This window comes from Recurvomyces mirabilis (genome assembly GCF_035927965.1).
Source record: "Recurvomyces mirabilis strain CCFEE 5264 chromosome Unknown scaffold_12, whole genome shotgun sequence".
Lineage (NCBI taxonomy): Eukaryota > Fungi > Ascomycota > Dothideomycetes > Mycosphaerellales > Teratosphaeriaceae > Recurvomyces > Recurvomyces mirabilis.
Genome location: NW_027041946.1, coordinates 136605 through 153743, shown reverse-complemented (window position 1 = coordinate 153743; position 17139 = coordinate 136605). Strand labels below are relative to the sequence as shown.

The window sequence follows — 17139 nt, the reverse complement described above, 5'->3', positions numbered from 1 at the left end:
ACGATGACCTGAAGAACTTGGCGGCTTGACATAATAAAGCTCTCCTGATGTTGTAGGTTGTAGATCCTGCAAGCGAATCTCGACGACGCTTGACCATGACACGCCAACAATTCTCCGCACGATAACCATACCTTATCATTGGACGACAAGACATGATCACCACACCCTCTCCCGACTTCAACTGCTTCTCACTGGTCTCGTGAGCGACAAAGCTGTCAGGGCAAAGAGTTCTACAGTAGTCTCGTACTTAGCCCTGCTACATCATTACGATCAGCTGAGGTCTGCTTTGAACCATCAGGACTGTAGCGGTAACGCGACAGCATTGTATATCTCCATTGTTCCTCATTCAAGATATTTGTTTCCACGCCGCAGGCGCCGCTCTTCACGCCAGCCGCAAAGGACCGCTGCGCCTAAGCGAGCAAAGATGAAGATCATTATTATTTGATCGCCAAAGGGACTACGCTAGAGTATTGCATTCCAGCAGCCAATCACATCGAGGGCAAGACAGATGAGCAAGAACGACATGGCAGAGCACAGTGCTGGTAAACAAGAAACAACCCACGACACTCCTCCCCGATAGTAGCAGTATGCAGGTGTCGCGTGCCTTTACTACTAGACAGCTCAACAGCTTTCTATGGTCAACGCCACGAGCCTACAGGAATAGCTTGTCCTCATCTCGGCTGCCCGTCATGCCTGTCAAATACGTAGGCTAAACGAACAAGCCTACGCGCAGTAGCGGCATAACCATCACGTGTACGACACTCGCTTGTGGGAGTACAGAAAGTAGCCATGAACAATCAAAGCTTTTGCTCCTTGGGGATGCCTACTTGTACATGCAAAAATGTCCGCGTACTCTTCCTGAGAGCATGGAGCAACCACGAAGAAACGATAGAAGTCCCAGCATTCCCCCTTTCCAACGCCACGCTGCGTATGTGAAAATCATATCACCCTCACCCTGAAAGAACTCCTTTCCCTTGATCATGATGACACCTGCTGCGTCCGCCTAGCAATGAAATACGTCAACAGGCCCAACCGTCCCTCATCTACACCTCGAAAAGCGCCCCAGAATTCCTTCCGCTCTTCTTCGCCGCCGAGAAAGACGAACAGCTCGCTCGCGAACTCCATGTCTGCTTTCCTCACGTCCTGATCCTCGGCGTCGAGGTACTTCGATGCGAGAACTGTGAGTTGGTGCTGGCGGTCGGAGCCGAGCTGTACCGAGCGCTGGGTTGTGATGTTCAGGAGGCGGCGGAGGGTTGTGAGGGCTTTTGTTATAATTCTAGGAGATAGCAGTGGTTGCTCGTTCGTGTGGCCGGGCTCGAGGTAGGCGAGAGTGGCATCGACGCTGACTTCTGGCGCGGCGACGCGGGTGATGTCGTCGATAGTCTTGTCGAGATCGGAGAGGACATGGGTATTGCCTTCTGCTCCAGGGATGGAGCTATACATCGTCGTTAGCGCTTTGGCATGCCAGCTTGCTGCGCTCTTACGCTGCAGCAGCAGAAGTGCTCGTATAAGCCCAAGCGCTTGTGCTTTCAGTCCAGACGACTTGTGCGCGGGTTGCTGCATGAGCCGTGTATCCTGAGCAAAAGCCGGCAAGTAGTCTAGCAATGCGGCCATGAGCTCATCGTACTTGCTGCCTCCATCCCAGATATCTAGCGGACTTTTAGCGAGGTCCTGCATGCGGCGGAAGCCATGGGCGTCTAGTGAACGAGTACGGATGCGCTCGATTCCTGAGCTTAGAAGTCGTCGGCTCCGTAAGACTTCGGCGCGATCTTGTGGTGGTTGTACGGCTGGTGAACGTGCTTCTGGTGCATGTGTCGGGCTACCAGCAGGACTGGCAGACGAGCCCAGGCTTTGTGCCGGACTTGTCACGCGGACGTTCTCGTTGACCTGGATCTCAGACAAAACTTTTCTCTCGCCGTCTGTCAGACTCTCCGGAGCATCACCATGAAAGGAATCCTCGTATATCTGTATCTCCTCCGGCTGCGGCGTCTTAGGCTTGACCAGGCTGTCTTGCCTGTGTGCTGCCGTTCCAGCTTCCAATGCCTCCTCGATCCCACCTAGGCGTTCTCTCGGAGCAGGCGGAGATCCAGACCGCTCAAGTTGGTGCCGTGCCTCCTCAAACATGGCTTTGAGGGGGCTGCGGACAGCTAAAGGGGAGCGTGCTCGTGATGAATTATCGTGCGCAAGTGCTGGTATAACCATGGTGAAGCCGTCGTCTTCTGCCATGGATCGCACAGCCTGAACGCCACTATCGACAGACATTGTTTGCTCCAGCGCAGGTCTTTTAAAGCCTCCATTCATGGCGGTTCGGGCTGACGTGGCTGAACGTGATGTGGGCAAGACCATTGTGAAGTCATCCTCTCGAACACTTGTCAAGTCATCGCTGCCTTTACTGCTTGGCCGCACATCCTGCATACGATCCGCTACCGAGTGTCCGTTGACCACAGCAGGACTACGCTTCATCGGACTCCCATTAGGACTCAGTACATCCTGTCCAGCAGTTTTCGCGCGGTTCCTAGCCACACTAGAAGATGAGACGGACGCCTTTGAGCTTGCGCCAGTACCTTTCGGTGGACTGTTGCCTGGAGTAGCATTAGATGGCGTCTCTGGCCGCAGTCTCTGCCGAGATGCATACGGATCGGCTGTTTGTGGTCGAGCAAGTTCCGGTCGTCGTGGTCGGCGCACAGGACCCGACATGAGCGCACTACGACTCTTGCTTGTTGGTGCTTTTGCTTCAGAGGGCGTCTCGGATGCTGTGGATGCTGTGGAGACTACTCGAGTTTCATGGCGGAGGTGTGACTTGGCTGGATTCAACTCGCCTCGAGATTTGGGCTTTGATGGACTCATGGCGGCCATGGCAGAGTTTGGTCGATCAGGCAAAGCGCCTGCAGCTTTTGCTCGTCTTTGCTCGGCGATCTTCTCCCGTAAAGCCATGCTAGTGCTGCCGCCCGGTCGCGAGGTCGATGCAGACATGCTGCTGACGGAAGCGTGGAGCGATGAGTTTGGGTTATTACTGTCCTTCTGTAGCGCAGTCTTTGACTTCTCATCCAGACTTGACATGATCTTGTCCGCCCTCTCCGACCATGTCCGTGCCAGGTTCCAATAAGCAGCCCGAGTGCCTTCCTTCACAGCTGGTTTCGCATCGTCCAGACCTTTCCGTATACACTTCTCGGCCAAATCTAGCCCACCTGAACTCTCAAAGTGAGACTTGTAGCCCGCTTGCCGCTTAAGCACGATCTTCAGCCAGTCTGGTACGCATGACCGAACCTGAGCGTTCTTCTCCTGAGCTGCCGCCCAAATGTGCTGCATCATGCGGACATGATACGAACAGTGCTGGAAGATCGAGTCGCACGTCTGACGGCCGTTCTGAAAAGCGATAGGCTTGGTATTCGCACACGTCTTGATAAAGTTTTGAAGCAGAATTTCGACGTGAGTGTCGAGAGCTGGACCGAGGATGCGGGCGAAGTCTTGCACAGCCTGCGAGCCATTGGTGGACATCGTTGTACGAAGCGAATTGGCTACCTTGAGAATGCCTTCTATGACACTCTTCAGGCCAGCCATGAACGCGACGTGGTACTCATTCGGAGCGTTTCCAGTCAAGAGTCGTCGAACTTTAGTCACCGACTTCTCTCGAAGCGTCCAATTGTGTTCATCCTCCTTGCCTTCAAAATGTGGTAGCATATCTCGGAACATGTCATCCAGTTCGCTTCGCGAGTGTACATATAGCGGCTCCATCTGCACGATCTCCGGTTGTGTTGGCTGAGTTGCTTCGCTGATGATACTTTGCGCGAACTTTGTTGCGTGATCTGTTGCGGGTAGTGATCTTGTTGATGCTGCGAGGTCCTGTTCTTCGTGCGCATGTGCAGTTTGTGGCCTTGATGCGGTCTCGGCGCCGATCTGCGACAGTATCTGTGTCTGGATTGAATGTCTCACGCCATGCGCTTTGAGCTGTTTCTTCAGATCTGTCTTGGCGCGATCAGGCGCATTCAAGAACAAATCCACCAGTGCCGACTTGGCTGCCTCCCGCACGTTCCCATCGGAGTCCTCCAGCCGTGCCACCATCGGTGACACATAACTCTTGAAAGCCATGTTCTCCTCCCTGTGCATTCTCACCACCCACTGCATCCCTGCCTCCTTGGCTCTCGCATTGCTGCCTCCAATCGACTCTTCCCTTACCACGTGCTCAATGTCCTGCGTCAGGTAAGGGTACAGCTCACTCAGCGCTTGGCTCGCAGCTGCGCGCACGGGTTCCTTCAGATCGCCCAATCTTTCCTGTACCGCAGGCAGCACGCGCGGGGCCAGCTGGTCGATGTTTGCAGATTGAATCTTTAGCCGCTTGATCAGGTGACCGAGTGTCGAGCAGGCGGACAAAGCCAGACTCGATGACGTCTGCTGTGTGATGGCGAGACGCAACACCTCGAAGATCTGGCCTTGAAGTCGGTCCGGCACGACATGTCTCTTGATGTCGCTTTTCAACGCGTTCAGGCTCTCGACTAATGTTGACGATGAGATGGCGGGTCGTTTGAGGAGCGAGAGCAAGTTCGCGACTTGCGCCTCCATGATGATGGCGGCGTGGCGAGGTAGCTGCTATGTCTTACCGAATTATGTCCCGTCAAGATGCGATTTCTATGTTTCGTAAGTTGTTGTGAGCTGGACCTCCCGTTGTCCTGGGCACGGCCTCATGCACGGTGACGGGCCACGTACAGCGGCCGACCGTTATAGCCCAATTGAGTCGAATGCGCGATTTTATATTTCGACTTCTATCTCGGATATCAACGGCCAAGATATCATCTGATATTACTGAAAGGCTGTGTGTATCGGACAGCGATCGAGATGAAGACCATGAGCAATTAGGGGCTCTCTCGAAGTCAACATAAACTGATCTGGTCTGTGTTGCTGATGGTTCGTCCGTCTCCACAAACTCTACCCAGCTAGCGTGCTTCTATCGATAGCAGATTGACAGGGATCCGTGTCCATCGCGCGACATCTTGGCTCGGGTGTTATTATGCAAGGCACATATCAATAGCTGAGATACATACATAAACCACTGGCTCCCATGCCTGCCATCCCAACATACTTCCAGACAGCTATGCCCGCCATCTCTCTGCCATCGGACGCTCCGCAGCAGACGACAACTCTCCCCATCCGGAAACACGAATTCCCGACTCCAACGCTACGATTACATCTCCAGGATTTGAGCCACGATGGCTCTTCCATCTTCCTCTCAAACATCAAAGGCAGCGAAGACCTAGAACAACAATGCCAGAATGTCCTCAACCTCCTCTACGACCACGACAGCATAAGACCAGGAACTCGAAGCGTCACATTCGTCCTCCGAGCCTACGATGGCTTGGCCTATACGACCGGCATAGATCTAGACCAAGATCACAAGGAAATCCACATCAATCTGGACTATCTGCTGAAGATCCGCGGTGATGTTCGTCATGAGCTACTGGGTGTGATATGTCACGAGCTCGTGCACTGCTTCCAATGGGCCGCGGAGGGCACAGCCAACGGCGGCCTGATAGAAGGAATGGCAGACTACGTCCGTCTCAACGCTGGATTGTCGGCTGAACACTGGAAGAAAGAGGCAGGGGGAGACTGGGACGGCGGGTATCAGCATACTGGATACTTTCTACAACATCTGGAGGAGAAGCTCGGGAAGGGAACAGTAAAGAAGATCAACGCTGGTCTGAGGGAGGGACAGTATGATGAGAAGAAGTTGTTCAAATCATGTTGCGGTGGTAAGGAAGTGGGTGAGCTGTGGGAGGAGTATAGGAACGATCTGGAGAAGAAGCAAAAGGAGGACGGCAAGGAGGAGAAGCCTTCGGGTACTGAGGAGGCGAAGATTATACCTACTGATACGCCGCCGAAGTTCGAGGGGACGAAGTGATGATTGACGGGTATGTAATGGCAATATGATGTCTATAAAGCAATATAGTATACCCACCTCCAGTAAATTATACAAATGGCTTGGTCCACTCGCACGAGCATACTATGCAAAACAGCATCCTTGGAAGTGCAAGCTATCAACTCCTTGCTCCAGTAAACAACGATGAGAGGGAAGGTATTCCAGGCTGCCTGCGTAGTCGGGCAGTCTTGCTGCAGTGCGAATCGTGCTCTCGGCTAGGCACGCCAGTCATACTCATGTATGCTGGCCGTCGGGGCCAGGCTGAAGATCTCTGCACCATGGAATCATGCTGATGCTCGCCTTTCAAATCCTCGCTTCTCGATGTTGCGACCGGATCAACCACGACGGTCCAGTTCTAGAAAGCTTGGATTGTGTACATTGTCAATAGCTTGTATATGTGTAACTCTGATTTCGACTTTAGTTGCAGTGTGCTTTTCCGACTGCTTTGCCAGTTGCTTGACGTTACTTGAATTGCTTACCCAAACCTTACCCTAATACTTCCACCTCTTCTCACTACTCTTTGTCTGTATATAGACAATTTCATATGATATATTCTGACAGAACGTCGACTCGAAAGTATACTCGTGGTGTTTTCCTGATCACAGGAGTGCCGCACCCGATTAGCAAGGGCGTGGTATGAAAGCAAGGATTTCGCTACAAATTCTGATGCGATGCAGCAAACCACCAAGTTCATTCACGAGCAATCTTGAGACGCAGCAAGGACACGTCGGAGAAAACAGTAGCACCTTTGAAGATGCTTGCTGTCATTGATGTCCGAAAATGTCGACACGTGGGCCACGTCGACCGGAGCCTTGTGTGCAGGACAACTGTGGCTCTCGGCGATTCCACGTGGGAGAAGATGGCTTCACGTACTGTGATCGAGGTCACCAACAGTCTGACGTACGCAATCTTTTCAGATCCAAGGCTTCGTATGCCCACAGTAAATGCTAACAAGGCGCAGAGAGGCACATTAATAGCAGCAGATACTGGCGAGCTGGTCATCAAAGGGCCCAAGGTAAGAAGGAAAGACTCTGATGCTGAATCAAATACAAGTCGAGGTTCGTGAGCTGTGCTCGCCTAAATCAACAGCCGAAGACTGACGGGTTTGATAGCATCGGGATTCAGTGGCCCGCGAGCATTCGAGCAGTATCTACTGTGCATTCAATTAGTGCTCAGAAAGCAACTACGCTGGCTGATTGACGTGAAAAAGTTGCCAGAAGAGCTCGAGGTATGCAAGTCAGCCTCTCCATCTAACACATCATGCTGAGCGATGTATAGACGCTAGTTCACGATCTTTGGGCCCTTCGACTGCAAAAACTGCAGCATCGAGTGTCATACGAGTCCGAGACAGAGACAGAGACTCAATCACAATTCTACAGCTCGCAATCTGAGGGCGAAACTTCAGCAACCGAGAGCTCAAGACGAACTCGAGGCAGAAGTCAGACTGGCGACGGGAAGATTAGCGAGGGCACGCCAAATGTGCTTGATACGCTGACGTTATGCTATACCGGCATACTACTCCTTCGCGAGCCCGTCACCCTAAGCGATATCCATCATTGGTGTCAAAATGGCGAGCTGCTGTACCACCGTGCTGCAAAGGAGATTCCGCTGGGCATGAGGGAACGTCTGCCAGCTACTTACCAGGACTTACTCGATCCACAACCGATTGGTAAGCCAGAGAAGCTACACGCTACTGTGCTCGAAGGCTTAAGGACCATGCGAACAGCGTTCGGTATGGCGTTTCCTCCTGTCAACCATGTCCTCGTCTTGCATCGGTGGACACGCGACCTTGCTTTACCCATAGAAGTATATGCAGCTACCACGAGGCTTGCCCGCGTGCTGAAGCTCGACTTCGCTTTCGAAGTGGACTATCGTGCTGGTGCGAGGGATGTTATGTTGAGGTATCCCGAGATTCGACTCATGTCATTGCTGGTTGTGGCTACGAAGCTCTTGTTTCCAGTAGACGACATCGATCGATACCCGTCTTCTTCTGTCGATGTTTCGGCCTTGCGCATGGACTGGACTGCGTGGACGAACGCACAATCCAACACCTCACGAGATGAACAGCAGCCGGACCTGGCTAGCGAAGATGCGATGAACTACGCCCAGAAGGACGTCCTCGATGCTGCAGAACATCAGCTGGACCAATACATGGACTGGTTCGAGAGAGATATCGCAAGCGAGGAAAATCGAGAGCGCGGTCGAGCTGATAAAGAAGCAGACTTCAGGCGCACGATGTTCAGAATGTTTCCAGCTGATCGTTCAGCTGTTGAAACACCACGTCTTGATGATCCAGAGCCTGCAGAGCTCATCGCAGAGCGACTGCGACAGACTCAAACACTCCTGACTCCGAAACAAATCGTGGTGTCTGAACAGGAAGCCGACCGTATAGGTAGCTTCTACAGGCGGACGAGGACGGTCGACGAGCTGTCGGGAGCCGCACTCGTCCTTTTCGGGCGAGCGTCGAGGCTGGTAGGCTCCTCGCTCGGAGGCATGGTTAAGGCTGTATCCCTGATCGAAGAGCAAGTGAAGAGACAGGAGGAGAGACTGAGAAGGGATGGCTACGATTGAGTTCTCGATGGAGTATGTCACTGTATAACGGCCATCTGGTTCGATATCGGGGTCCGCGAAGAGGGGGTATGGTTGCCGACTACCTACTTGGCCGCGGACCAGCTCTCGATGAGGAGGTATGGTTGCCGACTTCCTACCTGGCCACGGACTAGCCGTCGATATGTGGGCCTCAAGCAGGCGTGCCTGGCCCCCATCGTCTTGCATGTATCATACGGCAGGGGTAGAGTCTAGGAGATATTCTGGATCTGCAGATGCATGTACTCCACAAGAGGGTTTCATGATGGGTGTCAGCCAATTGAGGAGGAACAGGAGGTAGTTCGGACGACATACGCCGAGCATTAGGGCACTGCGATGCAATGCGAGAAGTCTCGGATCATGGTGAAGATCTTGTCTCGCATGCAACAGGGGCCTGCATATTCGCAAACTTGGTTCCTGGGAAGATGTCTTGCAGCTTGGTGGAGTCATTATGAAGAACCAAGGGTCGTGATGGCGACAGGTGACACATAACGGTGCGAGATGATTGCGAAATAGAACCGCCGTTTGAGGCTCTTCACCGGCGTACCTATATACATGCAGGTCATCCAGTGGATAGAGTTCCGGTCCTGACGCCGCGTCCAGTGTCGAGCTGTCCGCCCCGCTACTTCACGGCTTGCCCGATGCCGTAGGGCTAGACAGTATCCGCAGATCGTGTTCGGCGTGTCTTTGTACTCGCCGATGCTTGAGATTGACAATCTCGCTGCAGTGATGAAGAAGATAATTGAATAGTGTATATCTCCTAGAGGCATCCACTTGAAGATACCTGGCCCCGTGCTCCTCGGAAAACGTTGCCTGTCATTGACTCTTATATTTAGGCCACAGCGATGGTGGCTTCAATAGCCTAACGGTAGGAGGGAAGCTTTGTCGTTGCATGACTTGTGGACCTGATCATGGCGTAAGATATTGGTCGGCAGAATTTGGGTGTGGCTGGTGCATTAGTTCTACCATGCTTTGACAACAATGCAGCTGTCGGGAAAAGATTTGAAGGACAGTGGCAATCTTGGTGCCATTGCAGTGGCGTGGGATGTCATGCTGCATGAGTCGCCTGGCTGAACGTGCCCTGTAGAGGCCTGTAGTCCATAGAAGCGCGGCGACAAGGTGTGATCCTAGTGAAGGATGCCGGCCAGTCAGAGGCCGCAAATTAGACAAGAGAGATGGTGCCTGAAGATCACTCTCATCCCCCAGCATGTACTTGCAGCTAGATCGATCGTCGACGGACGAGTAACCCAGAACGGATGCATTGCAGCCAAATCCACTCGACAGATACCCGGAAAGGCAATCTACTTGTCGTCTTCGCTACCAAGAACAGCGAACCACGACCAAGGACAGCCTTCTGTCGAGTGTTTTGAGGAATTGTGGCGGCGAGGCGCAGCAACGCCATCACGACCAAGTCCATCTAGGTCTATTCTTAGCTTGGTCGTGGGGAAGAGAACGCGAACCCTTGTTCGTCGCGGCACAGGGGAAAAACGTCCAAACGTCGACAAACAATTCAATTTGTGTTATAGCTCTAATAGCTAATACTTATGCGGGTATAGTGACCCGGCCGGGCAGCTAGCATGACCGTTCACGCCACGGGCCAATGGCGCGGTGCGGCTGCACATTTTGAGCGATGCGCATATCGCTTCGCGTCTGCAGAGCAAGGGAGTCGCTCCTAGAAATTCTGTGCATCCTCTCGCCATCGCTATGGCTGCCCGCCGGCTCCTCTCTTGTGCTGCCGCTCGCCAGTCACTGCCGGAGACCATCGCGTCCGGCCGATGCTTGGTCGCTGAAGCTGAAGGAGCTGATTCGGAAAAGGTATGCAGCTTCGGCCGGCCGTTGATGGCGAACCCGCAGAGCAGAAACGGCGACGCCCCCTCCCCATCGCTACCGGCAGGCCGTCTAGTAGGTGATGATAACCTTTTAAGCTTCTATCACGGACGATGCTTCACGCAAGGATCGTCCCAAATATAGGATCTTCAACTGCCGCTAATGCTCACCTGGGATCCGCTCTCAGAGTTGGCCCTATCGACTCCACGGCTTCACAGATGCGATGCGGCGTATGCCTTGTCAAGAACGGCTGGCGTGCCATTCTCGCGTTGCTGTTCGGCGACCGTTCTACCCACTGGCTTGCCCCTCTTCAAGGTCTTTCCTGCATATTGCCTGTAGAGACAGATCAACGTCCTCATCATTCGTTTGATTGCCTTTCTGAATCACTTTGTTGACCATACTTCCGTCGCTGGCCACCCGTCTTCGCTATATACTATGCTCGCTGACACCCTTGTGTGACATCAAAGCTTGAGCTGTTCTACAACCTCGAACTCGCAATCCAGGTGTGCTGTCGACATTGTAAGACCGAAACATCTCTACGCCCTTGACTCAGACTCCTGGTCATCATTCTTGCGCCGATCCACTCACCTGGATAGCCACCACACGACCTCACAGCTGGAACGACTGAAGATCACGACCCTACCTCACCGTTACTGACATACGCCTTTACGCGGGGTGAGGGGCATCTGTAATCGCCCAGGTCAACGACATCAGCGCCATCATTGTACCGACGAGGCAATTGCAACAGCACATCGATCACTGGACGACTCAACCTGAGACCGCATTCTTGGAAGGACCTTTACAGAACAAGGATCAGGCTGCGAACTGTTCATCCCTTTCCTACAGCGCTTTCGTTCAGTGTACCATTAAGTAAGCAAGTATTGCGTCCGCTCCGGCACCGATATCAACAGCGCATTCTAACAGTGACCCTAGCGCTACGCCGACCACAAATTTCTTTGTTCTCTCGGGTAGGTTACTTAGGCTGTCAGCAGTTCAGGGAGTGCAATTCCGCATGCGCAGCGGCTGATCTATCTACAGGCATCTGTCTTGCTTCGACGACTTGGTTCTTATTTGAGATTCAGCACGACCACACAGCGCTTGATACTTGCGCGGGATCGTACAGTAGCGAAACGCCAACCACCTGGTCTGCCGTCGGGAAGACCCTGTAATCTCAAACGAACGACTGCGACCTACCCAAATCACATTCCGGGGACCAGTCAATCCACGGGCAATCGCTAATTGTGGACTTGACGCAGCCTCTGATACTCGCATCAAAGGCGCAATTCGCAAAGCTGCATGCCTTACGGATAACTGCTTCAACGCACGGATCAACAGTTCTTGCATGCCTGCACGTCAGTAGCATCGAACATCGAGCCCAGAACTTGGGTCGTACAAAGTGCAGCAGACTGCCTCTGCAACTTTGAACCTGTCTGACTGACCAGATCACTCGCAAAGCTGGCTTGTATGCATCAGCAGGTATGTCGCACCTACAACATTGACGACGGCCTCGTCGCCGAGTCGACCCGTGGATGCTGTCATCCGCCCGGGCGTGGTTGCCTCACGACACAGCCACGTTTGAGAATACGCTGACCAAGGCCAATAGGGCGAGAGAAGAGATAGCAAGACCTTCGTAGTCGTCGACGAAGACTGCGGCATACCAGCTTCGATCGTGGAGAACTATCGAGCTTCACCCGACAACGGGGCCACGGCCCAATCCGACCCTCGAAGCTATCTGCTTTCCATGTCGGAGTTCAACAAGCAGCAGGGTTACGACGATGTGTACGGTGAGTTGACATCCCACCACGTGCCTTGATGCCTCAGAAGGATTGCGCGGCACACGCGGCGCATCCCGGCTGAGGTGTGTGCATGTGAGGCTTAGGCAGACATGGCAGATGACTGATGTGACGCATCCAGAATACAATCCCACCACACGATCCGAACACGGGCAAGACTACACCAGTTTCGGGGCCCAGCCGACCTTCACAAGCCAGTATGTAGGCACTCAGGCGCAGGTACCATCCGGTCTACCTCAGTCAACTGCACTCTCCCTGGTGCCATCTGCTCAACAATACAGCGGCCCGCATGATCCCATCTACCAGGCGCAGAACGATCAGCAGTATGTACAACATCCTGCATATCTCGACACGCCTCCGCGTCAAGCTCCGGAGATAATCAACATTACGCCACGTTCCGGCTACCAAGGCACCAGAGTCACTGTTCACTTCCGATCGATCTACGACCTCGACAATCCACCAATCCGAGCCTTCTTGATGTTCGGCACCCGTAGGTGCGAGAGCCAACTCGACAAGACCAGCTATCAAGACGGCATGTATCAGTACGCTATCACAGCGGACGCTCCGTCGTTGTCGATGTCAAACTCACCGTCGCCGACTCCACTGCATCTGCTGTTCGACAGTGATCTCGTAAACTGGGAGCAGTCGACACTCGAGATTGGCGACTTCTTGTACCTCACCGCACCGTCTTACAGCTATCCGGCCGACTCCCCTCAGAGCACCACCAGAAAGCGGAAGTTGTCGGAACAAGTATCTCCTCGACGTTCACCTACCAAGAAGCCATCGTATGCTCAGCTCGCTGCACCTTCTCGTCAGCTCACCCAGTCATACCCGAACACCAGCCCTGCTGCCAACTCAGCATCGGCTTTTCGACGTCCTAGTCTCCCAGACGCCTACTCACAGGTCCGCCGAGCCAGTACAGACTACCATCACCCATACAGTGCACCATTGCCCGTTTCCCAGCAGCAGCAGTACTATGGACCGGTGTCAGCGCAGACAACGCCGTCACTACACGCTGTGCAGACACCATCATGGGCTTACCCGCATAGCGTCCAGATGGCTCGCAGTCCTTCTGGTGCCAGCTTGTCGGCTAGCGGACGTTCTGCTCACCTTCTGCCGTCGCCCGGTGGTGTCAGTAACCCACCGCTTGTTCGTACCTCGACTCTGTCTCAATCTCCAAGCACGCCAGCGACCTCAACTGCGAGTTTCAACCCGTACGCTATCTATCCATCGAACGCAAAGGCACTACTCAAGCTCGATGGAGAGCTGGGTCATATGGTCAACGACTGGAGCAAAGAAGAGTGGGATGTGCAGCGACGACTGGTACAATTTCGACGGAGCCAAACAGGCAGTGTGATCACCGCCAACTTCGAGCCAGTCACGCCTGAGACCCGCGCACCTAACAGTATCTGTGTGAGCTGCATCTGGTGGCAGGAGAAGAATGAGTGCTATGTGACTAGTGTGGACACCATCCAGCTCCTCGAAGCACTCGTCGCCGTCCGCTTCACGGTCGAGGAGAAGAACCGCATCCGCCGCAACCTTGAAGGCTTTCGTCCAGCAACAGTTTCGAAAGCAAAGCAAGATAGCGAGGAATTCTTTAAGCTGATCATGGGTTTCCCGAGCCCCAAGCCGCGCAACATCGAGAAAGACGTGAAGGTATTCCCGTGGAGGATCTTGGCCACGGCACTGAAGAAGATCATTGGTAAATATGCAAGTCATCCCTGCTGCATGCATGATGCATGCATGTGCATCATGCACCCCCTCCATTGGCTCCTGCTGACCACACACGTTCCTGATATAGTCCGCGAGCTATTCCTCCACCGCTGGGGCGCTGCACACACCCGCAGGATCAAGCTACACATCTACCATCAGCAGAGCCTCAGACGCCGGCTTCGACACCTCGTACTCGCACGGTATCTCTCCGAGATCGAGCGCGAGCTCGTCGGCCGCCGCCCATCATGCAGCCGCTGTCTATGCACCCGCTCACACCATGGGCAACATAGGCTACTCGCCACACACACCGAGCCTTCTTGGATCAGCTGCTGGTCTCGGCATCGGGCCGTCAGGTGCTCAAGGCTCGGACATGCGCCTTGCCGTGCCCGTCCCCGCCCCCGGCCCCGTCGCATTAGCAGCTGCCACACAACAAGCAGGCCATGGTCAAACGACATCCTGGCACCAACCTGTATCGCATTACGCGGACATGTCTTTGACCGCTACGACGCAACAGCAGAATCGTACGGCGTGGGATTACAACTCTTTCATGGGTAGCTCGCCTGCGACTGGTATGCCCGGATCTGTGCCGGCGTACAACTATGCTACGCAGCAACATGCTACTTCACATTTGCCTTCTTTGACTGCCCAACCCACCATGGCCACAGAAGCCCGCTTTGTGCCCTTGCACGATTACGAGCAGCAGGGTCAGCCGACCTCGACAGCTTGAACTCTGGAAATACCCTGGTTTCAGCTGAGTGCATCGGACTGGCCATGATGACCTAGACCATTGTTTGCAAGTGGCGATGGCGGTTTTCAGTGCTTCAATGTCCGAATTGATCATGCGCGACTTGATTCGACCGCGCTTTCCCGCTTCGAGCATGCTGCACACCATCACACCATCAATTACGAGAGCTTCTCCTACACCTCTTCAGCTTCGCTCTTGTTTCAGCACTGTTACAATACACACTGGGAGGTGCTCTCTGTCCCGACACATGCATGAGCCCGGCATTGAGTGCGGGTGATCGTCGTCATGCGTCCAATCGCCGCGGAAGACTGTCAGATGACAGGCTCAGCAGCCTTTTGCGCAACTGTTCTACTTCATCACTAATAATGTCAATACACAACACCGTCTACCATCGCGACGCTTTTGACTTGCGTCATCAATTTATGACGGCGTCTGGCGCGCTTCGCACAATTTCAGCATCAGCACTATTATCAACAGCATCGATACAGTTACATCACGGGCCATAAACGGGACACCAACATTTCCTTCACAGGACGACATCGGCGGACACAGCCACGGGAGTGGAAGGCGCAACGCATGATACCCATTTGCTTTACTTGTCGCTTTTACATAGCATTTCTCCTTGCGTGGCGTTCCTGGACTGAGTAGCGAAATGCGAATCGATTGTATGATATACGGCATTCATTAGACGCGCACACTGACTTCACCTGCTTGTTGCTGCCATTCGCGGAGGAGGTAATTATTCATTCTTGAGGGACGATGGGTTTCGACTGAGGTTCAGAGGGTTGGAGTAATTATCCGTGTGGCGACGATGCGAAGATGCCGAATGTATACAGATGATACCAAAGGACGCATAGTCTGCATGAATTGTGACGTTCGCGTCGCTCATCCCTTTGGTGTTTGCTCTATTGCGAACTCGTCACACCATGAGCCGAGCATGCGAAGTCGAGCTTGGGTCTTGAGTAACAGTTGCACGGCAGTACAATGTGCATTGTCTCCTGACGTTTCGGTGGGTTGGACAGTGTTAAGCTTGATCGTGAACTGGTGTGCCTTGCATAATATGATCTCGGATGAATCCTGGTTTGACCAAGGGAGGGATTTTGCGACGAAAGATTCGAGATCTGGCTGCCTGAGGCAAGAGGTAGTACAAAAGCTCTCTTTCGCTCTGGGGCTGGAACATCATATGCAGGTAGAGCTGACATACTGCCTAGCTGAGCTTGAACGCGGAGGATTGACCACAATGCTGCTGTGAGGTAGAGTCGCTTGCTATCATTCTCTCCAATGATCCACTTCGCGGACTTGAGTAGATCATTATCATGGCTTCACAACGGAAACAAATACAATATGATCTTGAGTGGGCGACAGTATGGAGCGTAGCGCGGCAAGGGTAGCATCAGATGGCACTGACACGTTGTAGTTTGCCCGGGCTATGGGTCAGCCTAACCTGCCCGCAGACCTAGAAGGGCGTGTCAAGGCATTCGATGCCATGTTGATCGCCATGTCACAACAGCTACCGCCTACTAATCCTGGGATAAGCACAGGTAATCTCTGCTTCAGTAATGGTCATCGATATTGGCTAACGAGTACTTAAGAGGACGTGGCCGTCAATGACAATGTCACAGTCCGTCTCTACCACCCTCCTGGCGCCGACGGGAAGAAGCTGCCACTTACAGTCTTCGCTCATGGAGGAGGCTGGATCGCCGGCAATCTTGATACCGAGGATCACATCTGTCGAGTCGTCTGTGGCGAGGTCAATTGCATCGTCATGTCAGTAGCATACCGCTTGGTCCCCGCGACATCCTTCCCAACTCCAATCGACGATGTGGCTGCAGCTTTCGACTACGTGCGTAGCTCAATTCCCTTACACCTGACCAGCTGCTAATCCTCACCTTAGGCCCACCAGAACACGAGCGATTTAGGCGCATGCGGCGTATACTTATGGGGCGGTTCAGCGGGCGGCGCCTTGGTCTTGGCCGTAGCCTACCAGCTTCGACGCAAAAACCGAATCTCGGACCTTGCAGGTCTAGTACTCATGGCACCCATGTTCCTTCACCCTGATGCGTGTCCAGAGAAGTACAAGCATTTGCACAGATCTTGGACTGAGCTCTCTGGCCCCATCCCTCTGGTGACGGCAGACGACTGCATGAAGTCCTACCATGGCTTTGGACTTGCTCCGCCTTATGAGGGGGATGACGAGAGACGCAATTGGTTCCCACTGACAATTGGGCCAGAGGCATTGAAAGGAATGCCGAGGACGTATATCATTAACTGCGAGATCGAATGCATGAGAGACGATGGGACAGTGGCCGAGGCGCAGATGATAGATGCCGGGATGGATGTGAAAAGAGTTGTGTTGCCGGGATTGCCACATTACTTCTGGTCGTTTCCGCTTGAGAAGGCTGGACTTAGATTTAGGGACACCCTCGTCAAGGGAGTCAAATGGATGCTCGAGCTTCAAAGCTGAACATACAAGCATCGAGGCTCGAACGATGTTGGCATATAATTCGTATCGATCACGCCAAGGACGGCGCGAGAAGCTTTCGCTTGGCTGGGTATCACGCAGA

The 17139-nt window shown here is 53.5% G+C and overlaps 5 protein-coding genes across 5 annotated transcripts; 4 read left to right on the top strand and 1 right to left on the bottom strand.

The window, feature by feature from the left end:
* Window positions 1-978: 978 nt before the first annotated feature.
* On the bottom strand, window positions 979-4560 carry STU1 (suppressor of tub2 mutation; the record flags this gene model as incomplete). Its single annotated transcript, XM_064837772.1, has 1 exon — window positions 979-4560. One exon carries the CDS (start codon window positions 4558-4560, stop codon window positions 979-981), a length of 3582 nt encoding a protein of 1193 aa, XP_064694476.1.
* Window positions 4561-5056: 496 nt separating this feature from the next.
* Window positions 5057-5893, top strand: LTS14_005072 (uncharacterized protein; the record flags this gene model as incomplete). Its single annotated transcript, XM_064837771.1, has 1 exon — window positions 5057-5893. The coding sequence occupies one exon, from the start codon at window positions 5057-5059 to the stop codon at window positions 5891-5893; it is 837 nt and encodes a 278-aa protein (XP_064694475.1).
* Window positions 5894-6665: 772 nt separating this feature from the next.
* On the top strand, window positions 6666-8482 carry LTS14_005071 (uncharacterized protein; the record flags this gene model as incomplete). Its single annotated transcript, XM_064837770.1, has 2 exons — window positions 6666-6926; window positions 7190-8482. 2 exons carry the CDS (start codon window positions 6666-6668, stop codon window positions 8480-8482), a joined length of 1554 nt encoding a protein of 517 aa, XP_064694474.1.
* Window positions 8483-11788: 3306 nt separating this feature from the next.
* Window positions 11789-14557, top strand: LTS14_005070 (uncharacterized protein; the record flags this gene model as incomplete). Its single annotated transcript, XM_064837769.1, has 4 exons — window positions 11789-11800; window positions 11928-12108; window positions 12239-13773; window positions 13919-14557. 4 exons carry the CDS (start codon window positions 11789-11791, stop codon window positions 14555-14557), a joined length of 2367 nt encoding a protein of 788 aa, XP_064694473.1.
* Window positions 14558-16004: 1447 nt separating this feature from the next.
* LTS14_005069 (uncharacterized protein) lies at window positions 16005-17039 on the top strand (the record flags this gene model as incomplete). Its single annotated transcript, XM_064837768.1, has 3 exons — window positions 16005-16116; window positions 16168-16418; window positions 16470-17039. The coding sequence occupies 3 exons, from the start codon at window positions 16005-16007 to the stop codon at window positions 17037-17039; spliced, it is 933 nt and encodes a 310-aa protein (XP_064694472.1).
* Window positions 17040-17139: the final 100 nt, after the last annotated feature.